The 20,404-nt window shown below is 46.8% G+C and overlaps 2 protein-coding genes and 1 non-coding gene across 6 annotated transcripts; all 3 read right to left on the bottom strand.

Moving 5' to 3' along the window:
* Positions 1-2,131: 2,131 nt before the first annotated feature.
* On the bottom strand, positions 2,132-7,935 carry ZC3H10 (zinc finger CCCH-type containing 10). 2 transcript variants are annotated; one of them, XM_078449800.1, is made up of 3 exons: positions 7,855-7,935; positions 7,017-7,080; positions 2,132-5,595 (listed from the first exon to the last, which is right to left on the bottom strand). In XM_078449800.1, the coding sequence occupies exon 3, from the start codon at positions 5,538-5,540 to the stop codon at positions 4,233-4,235; it is 1,308 nt and encodes a 435-aa protein (XP_078305926.1). In that variant the 5' UTR covers positions 5,541-5,595; positions 7,017-7,080; positions 7,855-7,935; the 3' UTR covers positions 2,132-4,232. The 2 variants fall into 2 exon arrangements, with proteins under 2 accessions (XP_078305926.1, XP_060513290.1); XM_060657307.2 differs by having other exon boundaries at positions 7,429-7,855.
* A 617-nt stretch (positions 7,936-8,552) lies between these two features.
* On the bottom strand, positions 8,553-9,646 carry LOC132694223 (uncharacterized). Of its 3 annotated transcripts, XR_013556750.2 has the most exons (4): positions 9,589-9,646; positions 9,450-9,474; positions 9,025-9,047; positions 8,553-8,749 (listed from the first exon to the last, which is right to left on the bottom strand). It is a non-coding gene; the product is annotated as an uncharacterized LOC132694223 (transcript). The 3 variants fall into 3 exon arrangements; XR_013556749.2 differs by lacking the exon at positions 9,589-9,646 and having other exon boundaries at positions 9,450-9,571; XR_013556751.2 differs by lacking the exons at positions 9,450-9,474; positions 9,589-9,646 and adding an exon at positions 9,281-9,300.
* A 1,932-nt stretch (positions 9,647-11,578) lies between these two features.
* PA2G4 (proliferation-associated 2G4) lies at positions 11,579-20,310 on the bottom strand. Its single transcript, XM_060657308.3, has 13 exons — positions 19,811-20,310; positions 17,814-17,942; positions 17,427-17,532; positions 17,266-17,335; positions 16,973-17,065; positions 14,360-14,423; positions 14,059-14,137; positions 13,829-13,907; positions 13,600-13,733; positions 13,371-13,465; positions 13,125-13,252; positions 12,911-12,964; positions 11,579-12,698 (listed from the first exon to the last, which is right to left on the bottom strand). The coding sequence occupies exons 1-13, from the start codon at positions 19,896-19,898 to the stop codon at positions 12,633-12,635; spliced, it is 1,185 nt and encodes a 394-aa protein (XP_060513291.1). The 5' UTR covers positions 19,899-20,310; the 3' UTR covers positions 11,579-12,632.
* Positions 20,311-20,404: the final 94 nt, after the last annotated feature.

Here is a 20,404-nt window from a genome sequence, read left to right as displayed (position 1 = left end):
CAGGAGGGAAGAATTGGTCATAAAATGATTATCTTTTAATGCAGTATGTGTGGAGCTTGTTGTGTTATTGTTTGAAGCAACAGGAAAAGTAGGGTTGATTGGTGGGGAGAGACTAGATCTGCAGCAGATAAATATTATCTGGCTCTGCAGGGCATAGATTCTATCAGACTGTTTCATCAACTCTGTTTAACCCCCTTAATCTTAAATTTTCTGACTTCCCCTTCTCTACTTCCCTGAGGCTAAACAGTATCTAGAGTGCTTCATTCAGTGTGCAGAACTGTAAGGAACAACTTTCTGCCTTTTACATCTTCCGTGTTCTCAGAGGTAAGGCAGGTAGTAAGGAGCTCATGGAATCTGGAAGAGGTAAGAGTGACCTGCTCACTATGCAGAATACAGCAGGAAAATGGATGAGCCTCCTTGGAGGGAAATCTCTCTGTAAACTGAATTTTGCCAAGCACTAGAGTAGGAGGAGCAGGTCACTTAGGCTGGGGGGTGAGAGGGTGACCTATGGAGTTTCTTTCCAAGCTTCTCTGCTTTCTCACCCCATCTAGATCATCAGACCCTTCTACCAAAGACAGTCTATGGAAGATGAAAGCTAATCCTCAGGAAGGTCTCTTCCCAGCTGAGGCCCAGGAGGCATAGGAGCTGCAGCTGCAATGCAGGCACCAGAACAAGTAAACAGGGTGGGTCCCTGCCAGTAGACAATTCTGCAGCCCAGGTGCCACCTGGTGGTGATAAGCAGTAACTCTGTAACAGGAGAAAGCATGGCCATTTGTTCGAGGAAGTGTCTAAGTGAGAATACCCAAACTTCCTGGATTTGCAATCTGCATTTAATATGTAAACTTCATTAACATCCTCAGGGAGGGAGAGGATTAGATGTGGTAACCTAGTCCTTGCCCTCTCTCCAAGATGGAAGGGGCAACAGGATTTGAGGTAATTTCCTCTATTATTCCTCAAAAGTTACTGCAAAGTCGGTCTATCATTAGAACTTTTTTATGCCAAGTCTGGAGTCTGCCTGAATGCCTGGCTCCATTCCTTAGTAGTTGCAGAACAACCCTGGGCAGCATACTCTCATTAAGCCTTTCTCCTCTGCAAACTGGGTTGTATAACTACCCATTGTGTCAAAGAGAAATTGCATGTAAAGTGCCTAGCACAGTGCCTTGGCTTATATTATTAAGTACTCAGTAAATGTTAGCTATTATTCTAGAACTCCCTATTTATTTCCTATGCGGCAAGACAGGACCTTTTCTCCTTTGGAGAGCCTTCAAATATTTGAAGACATCTATTAGGTTTCCCCTCAGTCTCGTCAGGTTTTTTTTTCTGCTATCCCCACTGATTTATCAATGGGCCTCTTTGAAAATTACACTTAGAACACACAATCCTTTAAGAGTGGTTTCACTCAAAAAGACGTGGTAGAACTGTTATATTTACAATGTATTACTATGGTTCTCTTACCCTTTTGGAGCTCCTCAGAAGGTGCTTAGAACATAGCAGGCTCTTAGTATTTATGGATTGACATACTATAGGACTGAGAGTTTAATTTTTTTGTAACCAATTGAAGTCCTGTGTTGTTTTCATGTGAATTATTGCTAATGTAGTTCTCTGCAGTTCTTTCTCAGATAGGCTCAAGCAATTTTTTAGGGAGAGGGTCAATCGAAATTGATCCAAACTGACTTCTTGGGTTAATTCAGTCAATCCAAGTTACAGCACTTTCAGGTTTACTTGGTATTTCCGTGTGTTAATGTTGGTAACAGGGCTTTTCATATTTTTATATAAATTTTTTAAATAAAACATAGCCCTTGAGTGTATCACTAGAGACCAGAAGTTTCTCTAACAAAATGTGCTAATCAACATTTACTACACAAAGATGTTGAGTTTTGACTCCGCCAAACTCTACCATTAACTGACCCATAATTATTCTCTTATCTGCAATGACTTAGCAGATGAGGAAGAGCAAAGCAGCCCTGCCATCTGGGGACAGGCCTGGCAGTGCTGGGCTTCGGGTTGTTAAGGGCTGACCTGGGCTCACAGCTAGGAAATGATGTTCTCCTACTGGACACAATCTCATGAAACACCAACATCACACAATGGCACTCAGTGACTGTGATGAAGTGAGGCAAAAAAACCAAGATCACACTTCACAATTTTGTTTCAACACAAAACAAGGTCAGTGTGCAAGTCATGAAATAGCAAACATCCCCTTCTCCCAACTAATGGGTGACTGCTGCTTTATTACCAATTTCAGCTTCACTCTAGTCTGCTCTCTTCCTAGTTAAGATACCCAATCACAGAAGTATCCCTGCTTCCCTGACAGCACCCAGTGGAACCAAGCCCCACTTCCTTGAACCTTCCCCCAAATCACTTAACCATAGTCCCAAGTCCTAAAAGTCCTTTCTAATGTCCCTTTGCTAGGCATGGGTCCCATGGCACACTCTCCATAACTGCAGTGAGCATTAAACCCAATTTGTTTGACTACAGGTGTATTCCTGGCAGTCTTTGGCTGGCATATGTTAATCAAGAAGATACAATGTTTACAGTTTCCCAAATCTACCTCTTTAGAGATACTTGGCAAAAAGAAAATAGTCAGGATTTGGCTGGGATGAACTCATGTTGGTATCTATCATCACATTTGTCTCTAAATACTCATAAACCATCTCTTTTAATAATCCAGAACTGTGCCAGAAAAATCAACATTAAGCTTATCAATGTGTGGTTTCTAGAGTCCACACACAATATTTCCGTATTTGACCACTTCTAGTCTTTAGGCCTTTTCTTTTTTTTTTGTGACCAGCCTTGACTGAGCACACCATCTCCAACCCCAGGTGTAACCTGAGTGATCAACCAGACAAAACAAGAGGTAGCAGCAGATATGATGGGGGAAGCACAACTCAGAACCACGTTCTGTATCCCAAATCCACTGTCTCATCAGACTAGATACCTGAGTTGTTTCCCCTACATCAACTACGAGCTGAGGAGGAACTGAGGTTTGGCTACTGGGGTCCCTGGCCTTATGGACTCTTAATTGGATTTAAAACCTCTGTGGTTCTATATGGAGGCAAAGGGAAGAGATGAACCCTGAGGTTTGTGTCCCCAGGAGAACTTTCCTTTTCCCAGCACCTCCCAAGCCTTGAAGGCTTAAGGCATTGGTAACTGAGGAAGGGATGGGGTAAGAGGGGCATTAACTGTCATCAACCACTCAGAGAGCAACTGCCACCTGCCCTGCTGTTTGAATAAGGGATCTGTCAATACATATCCCATTCCCATTTCCCAGCACATCCACCCCTCCTTAGTACCTGCCCCCCTAAATGACCCCAGGAGCCCTGGTTACTAAGGTATCCTGGGAATAGTATCATGCAGATAGAAACCAGCAACAGATGGGACTATTTTTAAACTAGACTAGGTGGCTCCAATGCTTTTACCCCACAAAGCGCCGTTTAATTTTGCTCTGGGTCCCTACCCTTCACCTGGCCTCTGCCCAACCTTATCCAAGCTGTGTGAGGGTGGGGTCTTTATCCCATTTTGGCATGAGATATATTTACTGCTCTCATCTTCCACACGGTTTATCTAAGCAAGTTTTCACTGCCTCCATTTGTTAAAAATAATTCTTTTTTTATTTCTTTGGAAAGTGGTGGGCCCTGCCCTAATGATTTCCAAGCCAAGCCAAGGTAATGAATGCTCCCCTAGTCTTCGGACTGGAGTACTATGGTCCCCACCTTCCCTTGGGCCCAGGAACAGTTTCCTGTATTCTCCAACTCAACTAGACCCCCAATTGTCTGAAGGCTCCTATTAGGCCTTCTCTCCTGGCCACCCACTTCCCAATCTCTCCTGGCTTTCCCTCTGGGCAGGGTTTTTTTTTTTTTTTTTCCTTCCAAAGCCAGTGCTGGAACCTGTGCTATGCAGAAGAGAGGACAAGACAAGGGATGTCCCCATCTTCCCATCAGGGTACATACGGCCCCTCAGTCAGTCCTTCCTCTCTGCTGGCTTCAGTCTGCACTCCTATGAAAGCCCCCTCTGTGAGGCTTGAAGGAAGATGGACAAGAGGACCCTCATAAAAGGGAGGTGAGAGAAAACAGACCAGCCCAACCCTTTCTCAGAAGCAAACTCCTTGTAGTCTCTTGTCCTAGTTCTTGAGTGAGCCCTTCAGACAGGGCCTGGGAGGGCTAGGCGAGTGGGTAAGGGCCCCTCGACCCCAGCCCTGGGAGGCTATACCAGGGGAGTGTCCATTAGCCCCATCAGTGTGGCATGGCTGTGATACGCATGCTCTGGGAAGCAATGGGGTAAGTCACCATGGGAGTGGTGGTGTGGCTCATTGTGATTCCTGCCAAGGGTTGGGCCATCGATACAGCCACTGGGGCCACAGGAGCCACAGATACAGCCACAGGAGCCATGGAGACAGGTGGGGGTGCCATTCCCTGGGCAATTGTTTGAGCCAGAGCAGCTGACAATGGCGTGATCTCTGGGTTCAAGTGTGGGGGTGGGGGTGGTGGAGCAGCAGGAGGTGCAGCATTAGTTGGGGGAGCAGCTGGAGCTCCAGTGGGGGCCACCAGTTCTTGCTGGGATACAGGGCGAGGCTGTAGAGCCTGGCTGCTGAGAGTAGTGTGAGTCTGGGCAATGCCATGGTTAAAAGTGGCAACAGTGCCCACAGTGGGGGCCAGAGTCTGCTCAGTTGCTGGTGCAGTAGAGCTCAGGGTCATGACCTTGGCCTGATTGCGGAACTGGGCATTTTGTTCCAGCAGTACCTCATTGGTGGCCAGCAGGTTGCTGACCTGCTTCTTAAGCTCCTCCACCCGCTTCCTGAGCATGGCATTCTCCTCCTCCAGCAGTCTGCACTCCACCCCTCGGGGTGGAGCCAAGCTATATTCATAGGATTCAAAATGGGGGCCATCTGGGGGGCAGCATCCACCTCGCCGGCGCTTGGGGCCTGGCTCATGGTCCTCAAAGCCCCTGTCAGGGAGGTCATAGATATCATAGAGGTCGTGACGTCGTCCTGGGGGGACTGGGCCTGTTGCACCACCACCACCAGTGCCTCCTCCACCTCGAGCATCAAACTCAAAATCCCGCTGCAGGTGGCGAAACTTGCACTTGGCTCCTCTCTGGCAGTCACCCTTGAGAAAGTCACGGCAGATAGGGACCTCCTCTTTGCCATTCGGCAAGTCAGCTGGTGAAAGGCCCAGGCCGGCTGCCACTTTCTGCCTCAGCCGAGGGGGAAGCTCTCCTGTCTTCTTATAACCATCTTCATCCTCCTTGGAGCCATGGATGAATCGGCAGTTTGGGCGGCTACACTCCTTGTTCTGGAAGTCATGGCAGAAGATGAACTCATTTTTGCTCACCCCCAAGTTGGATACCTCACTCATGTCTGGATGACGATAGCGGCAACGCTTGCCTCGCTTGCATACATTCCTCAAGAAGTCTCTACAGATGGCATCTGAGCTGGCCCCGCCACTGCCTGCCCCTGCCCCACTGGTCTCCTCGCTGCCACCTCCTCCAGGGCCTCCACCGCTGTTCCCGGTGCCGTTGGCATAGCTGTCCCGGTCAGGCATTCTGGTCCCCCCCAACTCAGGGCTTTGTTCCTCTTCTTGCCACCCTTGGTGACCACTAGGAAAGAGAAGAACTGTGTCAAACAGGTGTCTTCCAGAGAGGCCACACTCTTCTCATCTACAGAGCAGGCAGTCCAGCAAGAGGCAGGCCAGACAGGCAATGGCTTTGGAGATGGAAAATCTAAGGGATGAGAATTCTGGCTGGATTGGCTGGCTTGTCAGAAGTCCCTCCCAGGCCCTCGTGCACCTGGTTGGGTCAGAATGATTCACACTAGCCTGACTAATGGAGGAGGGAGCTGGGGTGAAGCCACTTCATCTCACTAATGATGACAGGCCAAGGAAGGGGCAAGGAGAAAACAGTGTTGGGTTTTATTTCCCCTTCTGAGCTGACCTTATTAAAGTTGAGAAAGTGAAATTAAAACTGCTGTCTCAGTGTCTCAGTAGGTTAGGAGGAGATTGGGAAGTGGCCAAGATGGGCTGGTGAGCTTACTAGGGCTGTGGATAATGGGACACTGCAGACAAAACTTCCCTTAACCCCTCTTCCGTGGGATCTCAGGTGAGGGCACTCTAGACCCCAGGAAATCCTAAGTGAAGAGACTGGTGTCACCAGCTTGATGGCAGTTCCTAAACCTATCATTTTTTAGTATTCTCTCCCAGCTCACCTCTGCTGTCAACACCAGTGTGGTCAGCTCCCTCCACTCCATTTCGGGGAGAGGGGGGAGTTCTACAGCTGGGATCTCCACTTATACACCCCCAAAGGACAAAAACATTTGTAGTAAGGTCAAGGTGGGAGGAAGGAGTTAATTTCACAGGAACAAGTGACCGTTCTTTTCCCATTCTACAGCCCCCTCCTATTCCCCATTAGAAGATACCACTGACATCAAACCACACCATTCCTCACCCCATAAAGATCCTCTTTATTTATAGGCTCTATAAAAGCTTTTTAAGTCTCCTCTTTCCCAAGAGAGCTCTGGAATGTCAGTCCACTGCCCTGGTTCTAGCCCTCCCCTCTCCCCACCCCCAAGAAGACTGGGAGTCCCTGCCACCACGTGTTTGACCTCATAAGCCTTTCCTAAGCAGTGACCAGGCTCCCCCTGCTGTTCATATAGGAAAACTTCATATTGCTTCCCCTGGAGTATAAAGAAATCTTTCCTGGTTTCTTTGGTCTTCATTTCCTCCCAAGCACCTTCCCTACTGGCTTGACTTTGCCTTCAGAGGTCCCTAAAATGAACCAACTAGATGAGAGACCAGAGTTACAGAAGAATCTGTAAAAGGAGAAGGATCCTTTTCCTCCAAAGGCATGTAGTCCCCAAATAGAAACAATCAAGAAAGAAGAGTAGTAAAAAAGAAGATACAAACTTTTACTTAAAGGGAAAAATAAATACCATCTAAGCTTGAACCATGCTGCAACTCCCACCAGAGGCAGATAATCAGCTATGATACTCCTCCCCACCCAATTCTTCTGGGATTGTTCGATACCTGAGGTAGCTCAGGTGAAGTCCGGGGCTCCTGTGGGTCTCCACCTCCACATCACTGCTGGGTTCTGAACAGGAAAAAACAAACAGAGTCTTGGTGGGAGAAGGGTAGGAACAGAGAACTATGTTTGTTACAATAAAGAAGTCTGACAAAATGGCAAGAGCTCTGGGCACTTCCAAGATTCCCTCTGAGTTCAAACTGAATTTCACCTATCAAAGGGAATTGTCGGCAAGAAAAGTAAGAATATAGAACTAATCTGGGAGCCTAGGAGGATGGGTTGGAAAACCAGCCCTGAGTGAACAAAGGGGGAGGGGTACTCTGCCTCAAGATGAAGGAAGATGTGGGGATCAGAGCCCGGCCTAGGGTTGAGGCTAGTTAACTCCGAATGCGGAGTCGTGCAAGAGCAGCGACTGACAGGGCAATGGGATGGCTGATTAGACTTGGGGGCGGTGATTATGACGCTTCTCAACACCCCAGAGTTTGGAAAAGAAGTCCTAAGAGTTTTATGCAGCAAGTCTTCCAGCTTGCTAGGTTCTGTGCAGTGCGACCCGCGCTCAGCCGTGGACCAGGCGAAAAGGACACTAAGGGAGCACAAGTGAAGCGGAAAGGGGGGACTCCAGGTGACATCAAGCTGCGGCGATGGGCAGGGCTGTGACGTCACGGAGCTGGCGTTTGCTCGCGAAGCAGGGTCAGTCAGAAAAAGGGCTCGGCCCTGGGGCATGAGGAAGAACCAACTCGGTCCTGGGGGGCCTTGTGTAGCCCAGCCGAGCCCAGCTGCTGGGCCGGCCCCGACTCCTCCCCTCCGGGCGCGGCCTCCACCTAAGTCTCCCGCCTCCCTCACCTGCCGCCGCCGCCGTAGTTGCTGCTGCCGCCTGCCGGTCCTCTAGCTTCGACAAAGAGCCGCCTACCCTATTGCCCTTCCGCTTCCTGCGGAAGAAATGACGCTCTAGCCACCAGACCCGGAACTACTCTATGGTGTGCGAAGTACTAGTGCGACTAGCCGCAGGAAGTTCCCAGCAAGCTTTGGGTGTCACCATAGCAACCGAACGCAACAGCACAGTAGCGCCTCAAAAGCGGAACTTAGTAAACTAGGCTTAGGTAAGAGTTCGGGCAGCAGTGCCGTTTGCCCCTAACTTGGCCGCGAACCGCCTTCAAACCTATCCCCTCGCTTATACTACACCCTTTCTGGGAAGTTAAGGGCCACCCAGCATCTACCGACTCCAAGGGCTTGGGGACCAAATGTTGGCCAGGAACGGTAGTCACACCCCGGGCTGTAGCCTATGTAGCGCGCTCGACGCTCTACAGCGTGGGTGTTCAAGAGGCCCTACTTACTGCACTGACAGAAAATCCCCAGCCAATAAAAACCACGTAACAGACAAAACCATTTTTTTCTTCAGCTAAGACAGCAGAAGAGAAGATTTATTGTATACGTTGTTACATTCAGCCACACATGAAAACAGAATTAGTCCCGAAAGTCACAGGTCCAGAGCAACGGACCAAAAGGGACTTCTGATATGAACAAGGCGAGTCTCTCAAAGGTGGTCGTTGCGATCAGATGGCGATGGATGTTCTAGATCCACTGAATCAAGCTCTAGAAAGTAGGCATGCAGTCCAACAATTGGTACCAGCGTCCCTGGCCTCTGGCTTTCCTTATTTCTGCTCCTGTGGCTCCATGGGTGCACAAGCTAGCGGTTTACTTGGACCTCTGCCTCATCTTTCTTCTTTTACGCTTCAGCCTGAAAAGCAGACACGGGAATACATCTCCTGCCCACAAACCCGAGTTCAGTCTTTCCCTCCCATCTTAAATGTGCATCTAATTAATACATGGGGTGGCAAAACGGACAAGTACTTCAGTTCTACTATCCTGCGTTCAATCCCCGACTATGCAAGTCAATGCTTATAACATTTTCACCTCAAGTTCTTTCAGATTTCTAAACCAAACGTTCCAAGTTTTGTCCAAGGCACGCTACATTTCCCTCTTCCTGTGTTGGCCGGTCAAGTCTCAACATACCTGCGCATTCGCTTCTTCCTCCACTGCAACCCATCACAGCCAGAGGCAGAGAATAAAACAAGAGATTAGTTTTAATAAGAGATCTGGGCAGAGATGTGAAGGGCATTATTTAGAACCTGGCAGGTTCTTGACCAACTATGTAAGTATAGTCACAGTAAATCCAGCAATAATTTGGACTCCCACCCTCACCCGCCAAAATAGATACGAATCCCGCGTGCGCTTTTCTACTCCCGCCCTTTGTGCCCACAGTACTTACCCGCCTCTTTTGCTTCTCCCCAAATTAGCCTTCCTCTTCCACTAGCTCTTGGGCACCCTTGAGAACCCAGCGGCTCGGGAACCATGGCGGACTTCCCTTGCCTAGTTGTCCCCCGCTCCCCCCCATCACTAATCTCTACTGCCTCAGCTTACTGCCAAGGACTGCTTACCTTAGCTCTCATGGCGGAGAGGTTTCTACAGGTAAAGAGAAAAAAGCTACAGTTAGTTTCGTGTAATGATGGCAAGTGCAGAGATCAGATGTTAATGGATTGAGCACAGAATACAAACACAAACAGCCCCAACACTCACCCAAGAAGATGGCGCTAAGGCGGAGAGAGCGCCAGAGGCCCGCCTACAGCTATTTAACAGGGAGCTGTGTCGTCATTTCCGTTATCTCACTTTTCCCTCCAGGGGCGGGGCTGCCTAAGAAGAGTAACAATGGCATTCAGCTCGTCTCAGGTGGCAGATTGATTGAATTAGGAGTTCTCTGGGAAGACGTTTTGAATTTGAGTTACAAAATCTCCCTTCCCTCAGTTTTATTATGAAGATATTGTGTTGTTTCAGCGTGAGCACATATTTCCAATGTGGGTCCGAGAGGTGCAGACAAGCAAACGATAGCGACTTCCGCTTTCCCTCTCGCTGCTTCATGGGAGTTGCAGTTTCCTGGCTGCACCCTCCATTTTACTATGGTTACCTGCGGTCTATACAAAAATTCCCAATTTGTTTTACTGGTTTATTTTTAAATTGCTGCAGGGAGATTCTATCTCGTAATTTACGAAGGGTTAATATTCCAGAACGTGTAAGTGGGGAGTTGAGAAAGCCGTCATACTACGAAGAGAGCTTTGTTACTTAGATGAACGCTTTTTCTCTCTCAGCTATAGTCTTTCCCCCACGATACATGAGGCTGAATGCCACAAGATTTCTGGCTCAGTACATCTTGTTCAAAAAATACTTCAGGGCGCCTGAGTGGCTCAGTCGGTTAAATGTCCGACTTCGGCTCAAGTCATGATCTCTCAGTCTGTGAGTTCGAGTCCGCGACCGGGTCTGTGCTGACAGCTCAGAGCTTGGAGCCTGCTTTGGATTCCGTGTCCTCCCTCTCTCTGCCCCGGTCCCGCTCATGCTCTGTCTCTCTCTCAAAAATAAATAAATAAACATTAAAAAAAGAAAAATACTTCAGTGATTCTGCCTCTACTTAGGAGTTAAGATCAAACCAATGTACATACAGGAAGCAAGATCAACTGTCTTCTGTAGACTGAGAATATTTGGTGTTAAGATCGATCTTCCCAGTCTCATGGTATGGTCAGGTCAGAAGCACCCAGAAAAGATACTTGTAGATTTGGCTACGGGAAACTTGAGCTAGGAAGGATGAAAAAGAACAGTTTACCATAGACTTCACCTTACTTTAATAAGAGACTGTAAGGCTTTTCGTGACAATCCTTTTTTCATGGTTTTTTTATACAGCAACATTTCACTTTTTTTAACTCTGGAAAAAACGTACTTACGGCCCTCAGGGTGCCTGGATGTCTCAGTCAGTTAGGCATATTACTCTTGATCTAGGCTCAGGTAATGATCTCAAAGTTCACGAGATCAGTACTGCTGAGGGGCTCTGCTCCTACAGTGTGGAGCCTGCTTGGGATTTTCTCTCAGCCCTCCTACTCGCTCTCTCAAAATAAACTTTAAAAGTTAAAACTTCTAGGGCCCTCTTTCCAAGTGTTTAAGTAGTTCTAGTATTATCAGAATATAACAAGCTTTTGAAGTAAACTCCAGCAACATTTTACCAAGTCCACTAGGATCAGGATTTCACCTGTTGATTGCCCCGAACAGTAGACTCTTGAAAAACGCACTTTTGAACTGCATCGGTACTCACACGTGTTTTATTTAAATATACACACAATGCTGTAAATGTATTTCTCTTCCTCAGCATTTTCTTAACATCGTCTTTCTCTTATTGTAATAAGAGTATACAATGCATATAACATGTGAAATGTATTAATCAGCTGTTATCCTAAGGCTTCTGGGCCTAATACTAAAGGCATTCTTCCTGGTTTCCTAAATCAAGACAAACACTTGAATATGGTGTTTTATTTTTTGCAGTACACATTAATTGTCCTGAACAAATTGTCAGCAACAAGGGGTAAGTTTTTACTCAAAAAAACTTTGAAAACTTTCATAAAAAATGTACTGTCCCAACCCACAGTATTTCTTTAGAACAGCAGAATATGGCAACATCGAAAACTAGTTCCAAATGACCATCAACTGACATCTTTATCAAATAAGCACAGCACACAAAGGCACATGATTATGAGCAAATCCAAATTTATTTTAATGCCATGTCATTTTCAACATGTTTAAAAACCTCATAAGTTAGCGGGAGCCCTAGTTCCCTGGGACAGCATGCCAGAGGTACCGAATTTCATCGCCTTCCTCTCCAAACCCCTAGCAATTCATCCAATCCAAGTCCACAGCTTCAGAAAGCCAGGAGTTGTCTCTTCAGTCAGTCTGCTCCTCTGGTTCCTGGTCTTTCTTTCAGGGAGGGAAGTCAAAATATTTCAAACAGGGAACAAAACCACAGTTGAGCTTCCAGCTCAGGTGTCTAAGATGAAACAGGGGAATGCCCCCCCATCGACTCCAAAGAAATGGACAAGGTGGAGATGGATTACTTCTTTACAGCTTTGTGAAGACAAAAAAAAGTCCTGCAGAACAAAAACGACTAAAGAGATTTACAAATGAGGATCCATTTGACAGATGAGAATCTCTTGGTAAATGCAGGCTCCAGCTCCTAAAAATGAGAGGGGCCTGACCAGTCTGGATCAGAAAGGAATCTGCCACACGTGAATAAAAACAATCTGAATATAGCTCCTCTTTATTTTGAGGCCTGATAAAATACCTGGGGAGAATGGGAAAAGAGAGGAACAAGCCCCAACAGATGGGAAAATGCTGACACCAGAGTGATATAAAAAAATTTCAGCTGAGTTTTTAGTGGTGGCGGCTACTTTAGCCTTCTCCCTGTTCTGTTGTAGGGTCATAAACCTTGACCAAAGCAGAGAGTAGTAGAAAAAGGCTAGAAAGAGGGGCTTGAAGACGATGAATTTTGACTCCTGATTTTATTATTCAATTTCTCTTTTCTATTTAAAGTAGTCTTCGGTGGCTGGGAAGCCTGGCCTCCCAAGACCAGAGTCAGTTGGAGCTGGTTGTTGTTGGACAGGGAGTGGGGTAGGGACAGGGATGGGGGCAGGGAGATCCTGCTCTGCTGGCGGTCCTGGGTGGAGAAGACGAACTGCACTTCACAGAGCCTGGGGTGTGGTGGGAAAGGGATGAGGCAGGAGCGGCAAGCTGGGGAGATGGGACCCACCTCAGTCCCCAGCTTCATTCTCTTCTAATGTTTCCCCACTGGTGGCATTTTCTGCAGTCTTGGAGGCCTATATTCGTGGAAAAGAGAGGAAGACTTGTCAGTTTCCAACTACCTGGGGTAGTATCCAGGGCACCAAGGACAAAAATATCCTAATGCTCTAGGTCAAGGCTGAGGAAAGGGAAAGTAAGGATATACAGATACATATATGCCCACCACAACACCCAGGAAGGTGGACTCAAGAGGGATCAAGTTCACCCTGCCAGAGACGGATAATCATACCTTCTTTTTTTTCTTTTTCTGGGTTTTCCGACTTGCAGAACTCTGGAGGAGGGCCTGGAAAATAGGAGGAGGAAGGAAAACAAATTTTGAGGAATGCTGAGGAAACACAAAATGTCTCTCGCAGTATCCCGGCCCTTTGCAGGACTTTGCTGACACCTCCTCCTCACTCCCAGGACACGTGCAATGTGTTCACCCCTTTCCGTCACACACTGACCTTTAGCTCTGCATCCTGGACCTCCATCTCAGACTTGTAAAGGTCAGGCTCAAAGGGACCACTGGTTATCCGCATGGGGCCATTGGGCATGAGCAGGACTGTAAATTTAAACTGGGCAACAAATTCACCTATGGAAGAAAGGAAGTGTTTTGATAAAATGTCCCCTCGTCATACTCCTTTTCTGTAAGCTAGAGCGGAGGACTGTAATCAGGGGCTCCAAAGTGAAACTCTCTTCTTAGGACTCACCCTCCTTCTCATAGAGAACATTAAATGGCTGCAGCAGTTCGTGTTTGGCACATTCCACCACACCCATGCGGGCCTTCTTCTCATCTTCAAATGCTCTGGGTGGTGGAAGACAAATTCAAGCATCCTTAACTCCCTATCAAGTAACATTTTCCTCAAGTTTTTAAATGTGTGTGGTCTAGGGAGTCAGACTGGTTCCAAGCACTGTTCTTGCTAAGTGCAGTAGTAGTACCTTAAAGTAAATGGCATGGCATCAAAACGCCTTTCGACCTCACTGAAGAAGGCACGTGAAGTTTTCATTTTCAGCCCATACTGTTTAGAAGGGTCTCGTTTGTAAATGGTGGTTCTCTGTCCTGCATCCTTGGCCTAAAAGAGTAAAAAGTTAGGTCACATTTGGGCTGGTGCTCTTAGAACACACCCTCAGTCACTCCTCTGTGCTAGCTCTGGTAAACTCTCCTCACCTTGCCCTCTCCTGAGCTGACAAGAACATCCACAGCATATACTTCGTGTACCTCAAATTCAGCCTTTTCATGGTCCTTCCTAAAAGGAATAGAAAGGGAACCATAAAAACAATAAGTAGTTCCTGGAGTCTGAAGTAAAAGAAGACAGACAAGAGTAAGCTGGGAGCATGAAGAAAATGTTCGTGACTAGACTCAGAGGGCGGAAAGCGAAGGGTGGAACTGGCACCTACTTCTGCTGGTCTGTGGGATTCTGGATAATGGTTTTCTCTCCATCGATGACATGCTGCTTCAACTGATGTGACAGCATACCTGAGGACAGGACAAAGCCTTCTAGAATCCCAAAAGGTTCCCAAATCCACCCACCTAAGTAGGTTGATGAGGCAGGCAGTGAGGGAAAAGCACCTATGAAAACTCAGGGGAGAAAAGGTTTTGGCTTACACTGTGCTAGAGTCAGAATGGATCTTCGAAGGAGCAAAATCCTTAATTCTACTAAACCACTCAGACCCTCAACCCTGTTATCTGAGGTCTCACCTTCTATTGGTGTGCAATTAAATGAGTGGGCAACTTTGTTCCAGGCTTCTGTCACTTGTGTGTTCTAGAAGTACAAGATCAAATAACAGGTGAGATATATAAAGGGGCCGATAAGCTCTCCACCATGAGAATGAAAAATATAAAAAACTGATAGTCCCAATACCCTCCATCAAGAGCAACGACTCTCATTGGTTTTTCATTTCAAGTTATTATCCCTACAACTTAAAAACACCTTATGTTTGCATATCATTTTACAAAGTGCTTTCACAAAGATGGTGTAATTAGACAATTCTGAAAGGTGAATACAGCAGATCTATACCCCATATCCCGATTTAAAACATGAAGAAACTGAGGCACAGAAAGGTTAAGATTTTCCCAGGCTTAAGCCAGTTAACTTGAAGAAACTGGGATAAACCCAGGTTTTCTAGTGATGAATCCAGTGTTTATTCCACAATATTTGTTGAGAGGGAACAGCAAACTCTGATTTTCCCCTTCTTACCTTTCAAACGTGATCTGACCCCCACCTAAGCTACAGTTCTTTTTTTCTTTTAATTTTTTTTTTTTTTTTAATCTTTATTTTTGAGAGAGAGACAGAGTGTGAGCAGGGGAGGAGCAGAGACAGAGGGAGACACAGAATCTGAAACAGGCTCCAGGCCCCAAGCTGCCAGCACAGAGCCCAACGCGGGGCTTGAACCCACGAACCATGAGATCATGACCTGAGCCAAAGTCAGACCCTCAACCGACTGAGCCACCCAGGTGCCCCTAAGCTACAGTTCTTAAACAAAATGAAAAATAAGTAATCATAACTAATATTATTAAGCCATATGCTAGGTACTGTACATGGATCATTTCAATTGTTACAACAACCCTATGATAATAAGTGACAATTTCATTTTTCCTATTTTGTGGATTAGGAAATTTGAACTCAAAAAAGTTATTTTTAAACAGTAAGCATTGGCGATAGGGCAAGAATCCAGAAATTCCTGATGTATGTCATAACTATATAATAGCCAGTATACACCACCACCTTCCAGTGAAGATAACACAATTCTAAGTATATAAATAATCAACACACAAAGTAGTAAGAGCCAACACAAGTGCTTACTATGTGCCAGGCACTGTTCAAAATGCTTCATAACAACTGTATGAAGTAGGTATCGTTATAAGCAAACCAAGACAGAGGTTTAAGTTAAAATGACGCAAACGAGTAACAACGGTGAAGTACAAACTAATTAAAAGAAGAATAAGAGAGAACAGAAATGAAAAACAGCAAAAGCAAAAAAAAAAAAAAAAAAAAAAAAAAAAAAAAAAAAAAGGCAAGCTTTAAGTATTGAACAGGGTCCTAGAGACTGAAGTGTGAGAAAAAAATGTCTCCATGCATAGCCTAAGATGTTAAATTATAGTAATTCACGATAGTTTATGATCCCTGGGCTTTCTAATATTGTCTTGCAAAAGCACAAAACTAACTTTTAGCCTCTCTCTGCCACCAGTTTACTGGTACTACTGTGATTTGTTATAAGCTTTTAAAATTGGGTTTTTGGGGGCACTTGCCTGGCTCAATTGGAAGGGCAAGTGACTTTTGATCTTGGGGTTGTGAGTTTGAGCCCTACGTTTGGTGTAGGGATTAATTAAACAAAGAATTAAAAAAAAACAGTTCTTAAAAAAAAGTTGTTTTTTTTTTACATTTGTGTTTTACTCTAAGTGATATCCCTCAAATTATTTTAGGAAAAGATGTACATCCAAAACACGAATAAGAGAGGATCTCTATAGGCTCCATGAGGAAAGGACCATATATCCCCAAACACCTGCATGTGAACTTATCTATGATAGTCTCTCAGAGTTAGTTGTGATCTCATAGCTTATGAGTTCAAGCCCCACAGGGGGCTCACTGCTGTCTGTGCCGAGTCTGCTTTGGCACTTGTGCAGATCCTTTGTCCCCCTTTTTGTCTCCCCCTCCTCCATCCCAACATGCACTCTCTCACTAAATAAATAAACATTTATATAAACAAGTTTATTTATTTTTGAGGGTGGGGGAGGGGAGAGAGAGAGACAGAGGATCTGAAGCAGGTCCTGCACTGTCAGCGTAGAGCCCAAAGCAGGGCTTGAACTGATGAACTGTGAAAATCTGACTGAGCTAAAGTCAGACACTTAATGAACTGAGCCACCCAGGTGCCCCAATACAACGAATTTTAAAGAGCTGTATGTTTTAGGGGCACCTGGCTGCCTCACTTAGTAGAGCATGTAACTCTTGACCTCACGGGCTTTTTTTGAGCCCACTTTGGGGCTTTAAAAAGAAAGGGACGGGGGTGCCCTGGGTGGCTCAGTGGCATCTCACTCTTTGTTTCAGCTCAGGTCATGATCTCATGGTTCATGAGTTTGAGCCCCATGTTGGCCTCCTTGCTCACAGTGCAGTTTGCTTGGAGTTCTCTCTCCTTCTTTCTCTGCCCCTACCCGACTGGTGCTCACTCTCTCTCAAAATAAGTAAAATTAAAAGAAAAAAAGCTATTTTATAAGGGGGCTGTAGGAGAAGGGGACAGTTCAATACAGAATAGCTATAAATGGCTAATGCTTCTTACGTTCTATCAGGGTTTGGAACTGGACTAAACAGCTTACCTGGTTTCCAGGTTTGACCAGGCGCAGGGCAGCTTCAGCACAAAGGTGAGCTGCCTTAATGACATCTGCTTTCCGCCCTGTTACTTGGGTCCCCTGTAGATAAGGAAATGTAATCAGTACTCCCTGGAAAATCACTCTAACTGAGCTGGTCACTATGCAAGGCCAGCCAACACTTTTCTCCTTTTATTTCTCTAGGGACACTCTCAAACTGTATATGGTGGTAAGGGGTGGGAATAAGAAGCAGCAGCGTACCCTCCCCACAAGTGGAAAAAAATTCAAAGCAGACCACCTACCTGAGCTACATCAACCACAAAAGTGTGAGCCACATTAGCGATGAAGCCATCCACATGGACCCCAAGGTCACTAAAAGGCAAGAGGAGAGCACAGCATTAGCAACTAGCACTATGCAAATGCTTAGGAAAAAGACAAGTGCTCTAAAATGGCTTAAGCTTACATTTTTACCAAGTCACCTTCCTTGAGAATATAGTCCTGGTCGCTCTTCAAAGGGGAGAAGTGACATACACAGTTATTTACTGAAATGCTGGTGGGAAAGGCAATACCTGTAAAGAGACAATCATCAGCCTTACTACCCTGCTGTCTCTCTCTCTCAATGTCTCTTTTGGAGCCCTGCTGCCCCTCGGAAAAATGGAAGGATTTTCTTCAGGGTCTTGCCTGTTTAATCAGTTTGGATTGGGTAGGAAACTGCTTGTATCCCACCTGCCATTTCAAATTTCCAAATATCTCAACCAGAGCTTGGGTGGGGGTTACATCATTACAATAAAACAAACAGGACTGAGTAAGGGTCAAACTTGGGAAATTAGTGGGGGGATTGATTTTTTACCTTTCTTCATTTCTTTTTCTTTCTTGAAAATTTTCCCTGTCTCTTCCATAATCATGGCATCACCTTTCTCACACAGGCTCAGTACGGACACACCTGAGCAGGATGCTTCCACCAAAGACCGAAGTACCCCTGGGGACAGAATCCCACCATGTCAGCCCTGTATGTGTTGTCTAAGTTACCACCCAAACAATACCTAGAAGTTAGCGTTTGTAATATTCCTTAGTGCCATTGCCCAAGGCTGAAAGAGGGAACAAGTTTGTCTCTTGGAATATACCTACTTATAATCACTAAATTTTTACCTTCCTTTTCCTAAAATAAAAAAGCCACACACCCTTCTCTCCCTATAGAATGTGACAACTGGGTAAACACCATCTGTCTCCCTAGTGAAGGGAGACTTTCCAAAGATATCAGTGGCGTGGTAGGACAGTTACAAACTTCAAGGGGGTTCTCACCTCAGCAAGGTGACCAACATACATGCAAAGCAGACTGGAAATTTATAGGCGTCAGGAACAACAGGAAGATAGACACAGAATTGCTGACTCGAAGCTGATGCATTGTTAAATGCTACCTTCTTCCCTTCTCAGACACCCCAATTAGATGTTAGTAATCTCAATCTGTGTAAAAGTATTTCCTCATCAACCGGTGTATAAACCAAAGGGGCTTAATCTAAAGTTCCTGAGCTTCAAAGGCTCATGTCTTACAGCTTGTAGCACATCTCAAAGAGGTGTAAGACCTGAGTTTCAAACTAGTATCTGGGATCACAAGTGCCTCAGAAGTTATAAGTTGCAAGGGAAAAAAATTTTTTGATTCAAACCACTAATACTAAAAAGCACTCCAAATAAGGCACTATATTAAATGTTCATTATGTTATAAAGCATTGTTCTGTTCACTGGATGCCCTCACCATGGCCTATCCTGAACTTCAGATTTGATTTTTGTGATCCAAGTCTTTGGAAGCATGAAAAACTCAGGTTTTCAGCCATAGGAGCAAAGGGATCCTAAATACCTATCTTTATTGTCAAAACCATTTAAAAGCCCAAACACAAGCATTTTCTGTTCCCCTAATTGGGTTTTAAAGTGAAAAGGTAAATTGCAAACAGAGAAAAAGGAAAGTGTGACATCTGCCAAGCTTGGCAGGCAGCTGCTGAGAAAGTCCCAGCACAGTGGTAATAAGGATGACTTCTGAGATCCTAAAATCAGCCCCCACCCTCTTTTCAGTACCATTCACAAGACTGCCTAGCTGGGGTGAGAACCTCAAAACACTCCTAGCGTTATCAAGTCCCTGAGATCAAATCTGACGGCTAAGGCTATCTGCACAGATTGTTGGTAGCAATAACTTCAAGAAAAGCCAGATATTATCTCCAAGAGTTGTGTTAGGAGCTCCAGGGGTGTCCTCCAACGATCCCTGAGCTGGCCCAAGAGAAGGGGGCCCCACCAGCGAAGGAGTTGAAGTAAAAAACGAAAGACTCCAGCAAAGCACGTGGTAGGGAAGCTGGTGTCAGGGACTGTAGCAGAGGAAGGGAGCCGGCGATCCGCATGGGAACCCGGCAACACGTGCCGGCTGGGCTCTTGATGCCGGGGAGCCAAAACAAAATAGAGGGGCGCTTCCGTCGCCAACAGCTGGGCGCTTCCTTTTCGAGGTGGCCTCGCCGCTGGCAGAATAAGAGGCAGGGATCCGGACCGAAGGGTGAGGGGCAGAAGATGCGCCTTGCCTCTTGACTAACGGCCTAAGGTCGGAGCCGGCTGGGGGCCCTGCTCTGCGCTCTTCCCGGTCAGGGACCCACACCTCCACAGACTCCAGCCCAGGCCCAGCGGCTCAGGTCCCAGGCGCGACACGGAGTCTTCCCACCACGCCACCCACGGTGGACCGGCGCGGGGCCTTCAGCTGCTCACTCCGCATGACCCCACCGCTCCAACCCCTCCGGGGCCAGCCCAGCACCGTCCCCTTTGCCTCCCCCTCTCAGCCTCTATCTCCGGACCCCCAAGGCCCGCACTCACGGTTGGCGATGTCGCCCCCCATCTTATACTTGGTCACGACCAGGTCCTCGGCGATAGTTTGCTCCTGCTGCTCGTCCTCGCCCGACATCTTCCCACTACCACCACCACCACTGCAGCCTCGTTCCTCCTGAGCCGCCGCCTCTGTCTTCCTTCCCAGCCGCAGGCTGTGCCTACAGCCCCTTCGATCCGCGAGGAAAGCGCGAGCGAAAGCGCGAGCTAGCCAGGGAGCGGGCGGGCGAGCGAGAGCGAGAAGCTGCGAGCGCGCGGGCTGAAGCGCAAGGCACGCTGGGACAACGAGTCCTTTCTACAGGCCGCCTCTAGTCGACTTTGTGGACTCTTGAACTACAATTCCCAGTTCGCCTTTCGCGCTCTTAAGCCAGGCCCTGGGGCCTTGCCCTCCAAGGGCCTCGCACGCCGGAATCGCCAAGCACTCTGGGAAGGGTCAGGCTCCGGCGGGAAGGCGGAGCAGTTGGTGAGCTTCATGGGAAGCGTGGTCTCTCCCGGAAAAACCACTTCCACCAGGAGCACGGAGCGAGAACCCGTAATAGAGAGGGGCGGGCTAAGGGAGAAGGGGCGGAGCTACAGCGGGGCTGG

This window comes from Panthera onca, chromosome B4 (genome assembly GCF_046562875.1).
Source record: "Panthera onca isolate mPanOnc1 chromosome B4, mPanOnc1 haplotype 2, whole genome shotgun sequence".
Classification (NCBI taxonomy): Eukaryota; Metazoa; Chordata; class Mammalia; order Carnivora; family Felidae; genus Panthera; species Panthera onca.
The sequence above is the reverse complement of the archived record's forward strand: the minus strand, read 5'-3'. Positions and strand labels throughout refer to the sequence as shown.

Coding starts and splice junctions, on each gene's coding strand:
- ZC3H10 (XM_078449800.1), bottom strand. CDS start 5,540: ATGCCTGACCGGGACAGCTATGCCAACGGCACCGGGAACAGCGGTGGA.
- PA2G4 (XM_060657308.3), bottom strand. CDS start 19,898: ATGTCGGGCGAGGACGAGCAGCAGGAGCAAACTATCGCCGAGGACCTG. Junction 17,336..17,426: donor GAAGGTGACTTGGTAAAAAT/GTAAGCTTAAGC, acceptor CTTGCCTTTTAG/TGACCTTGGGGTCCATGTGG. Junction 12,965..13,124: donor TCCAGGATGCAGAGCTAAAG/GTCAGTGTGTGA, acceptor CCTATTTTCCAG/GCCCTCCTCCAGAGTTCTGC.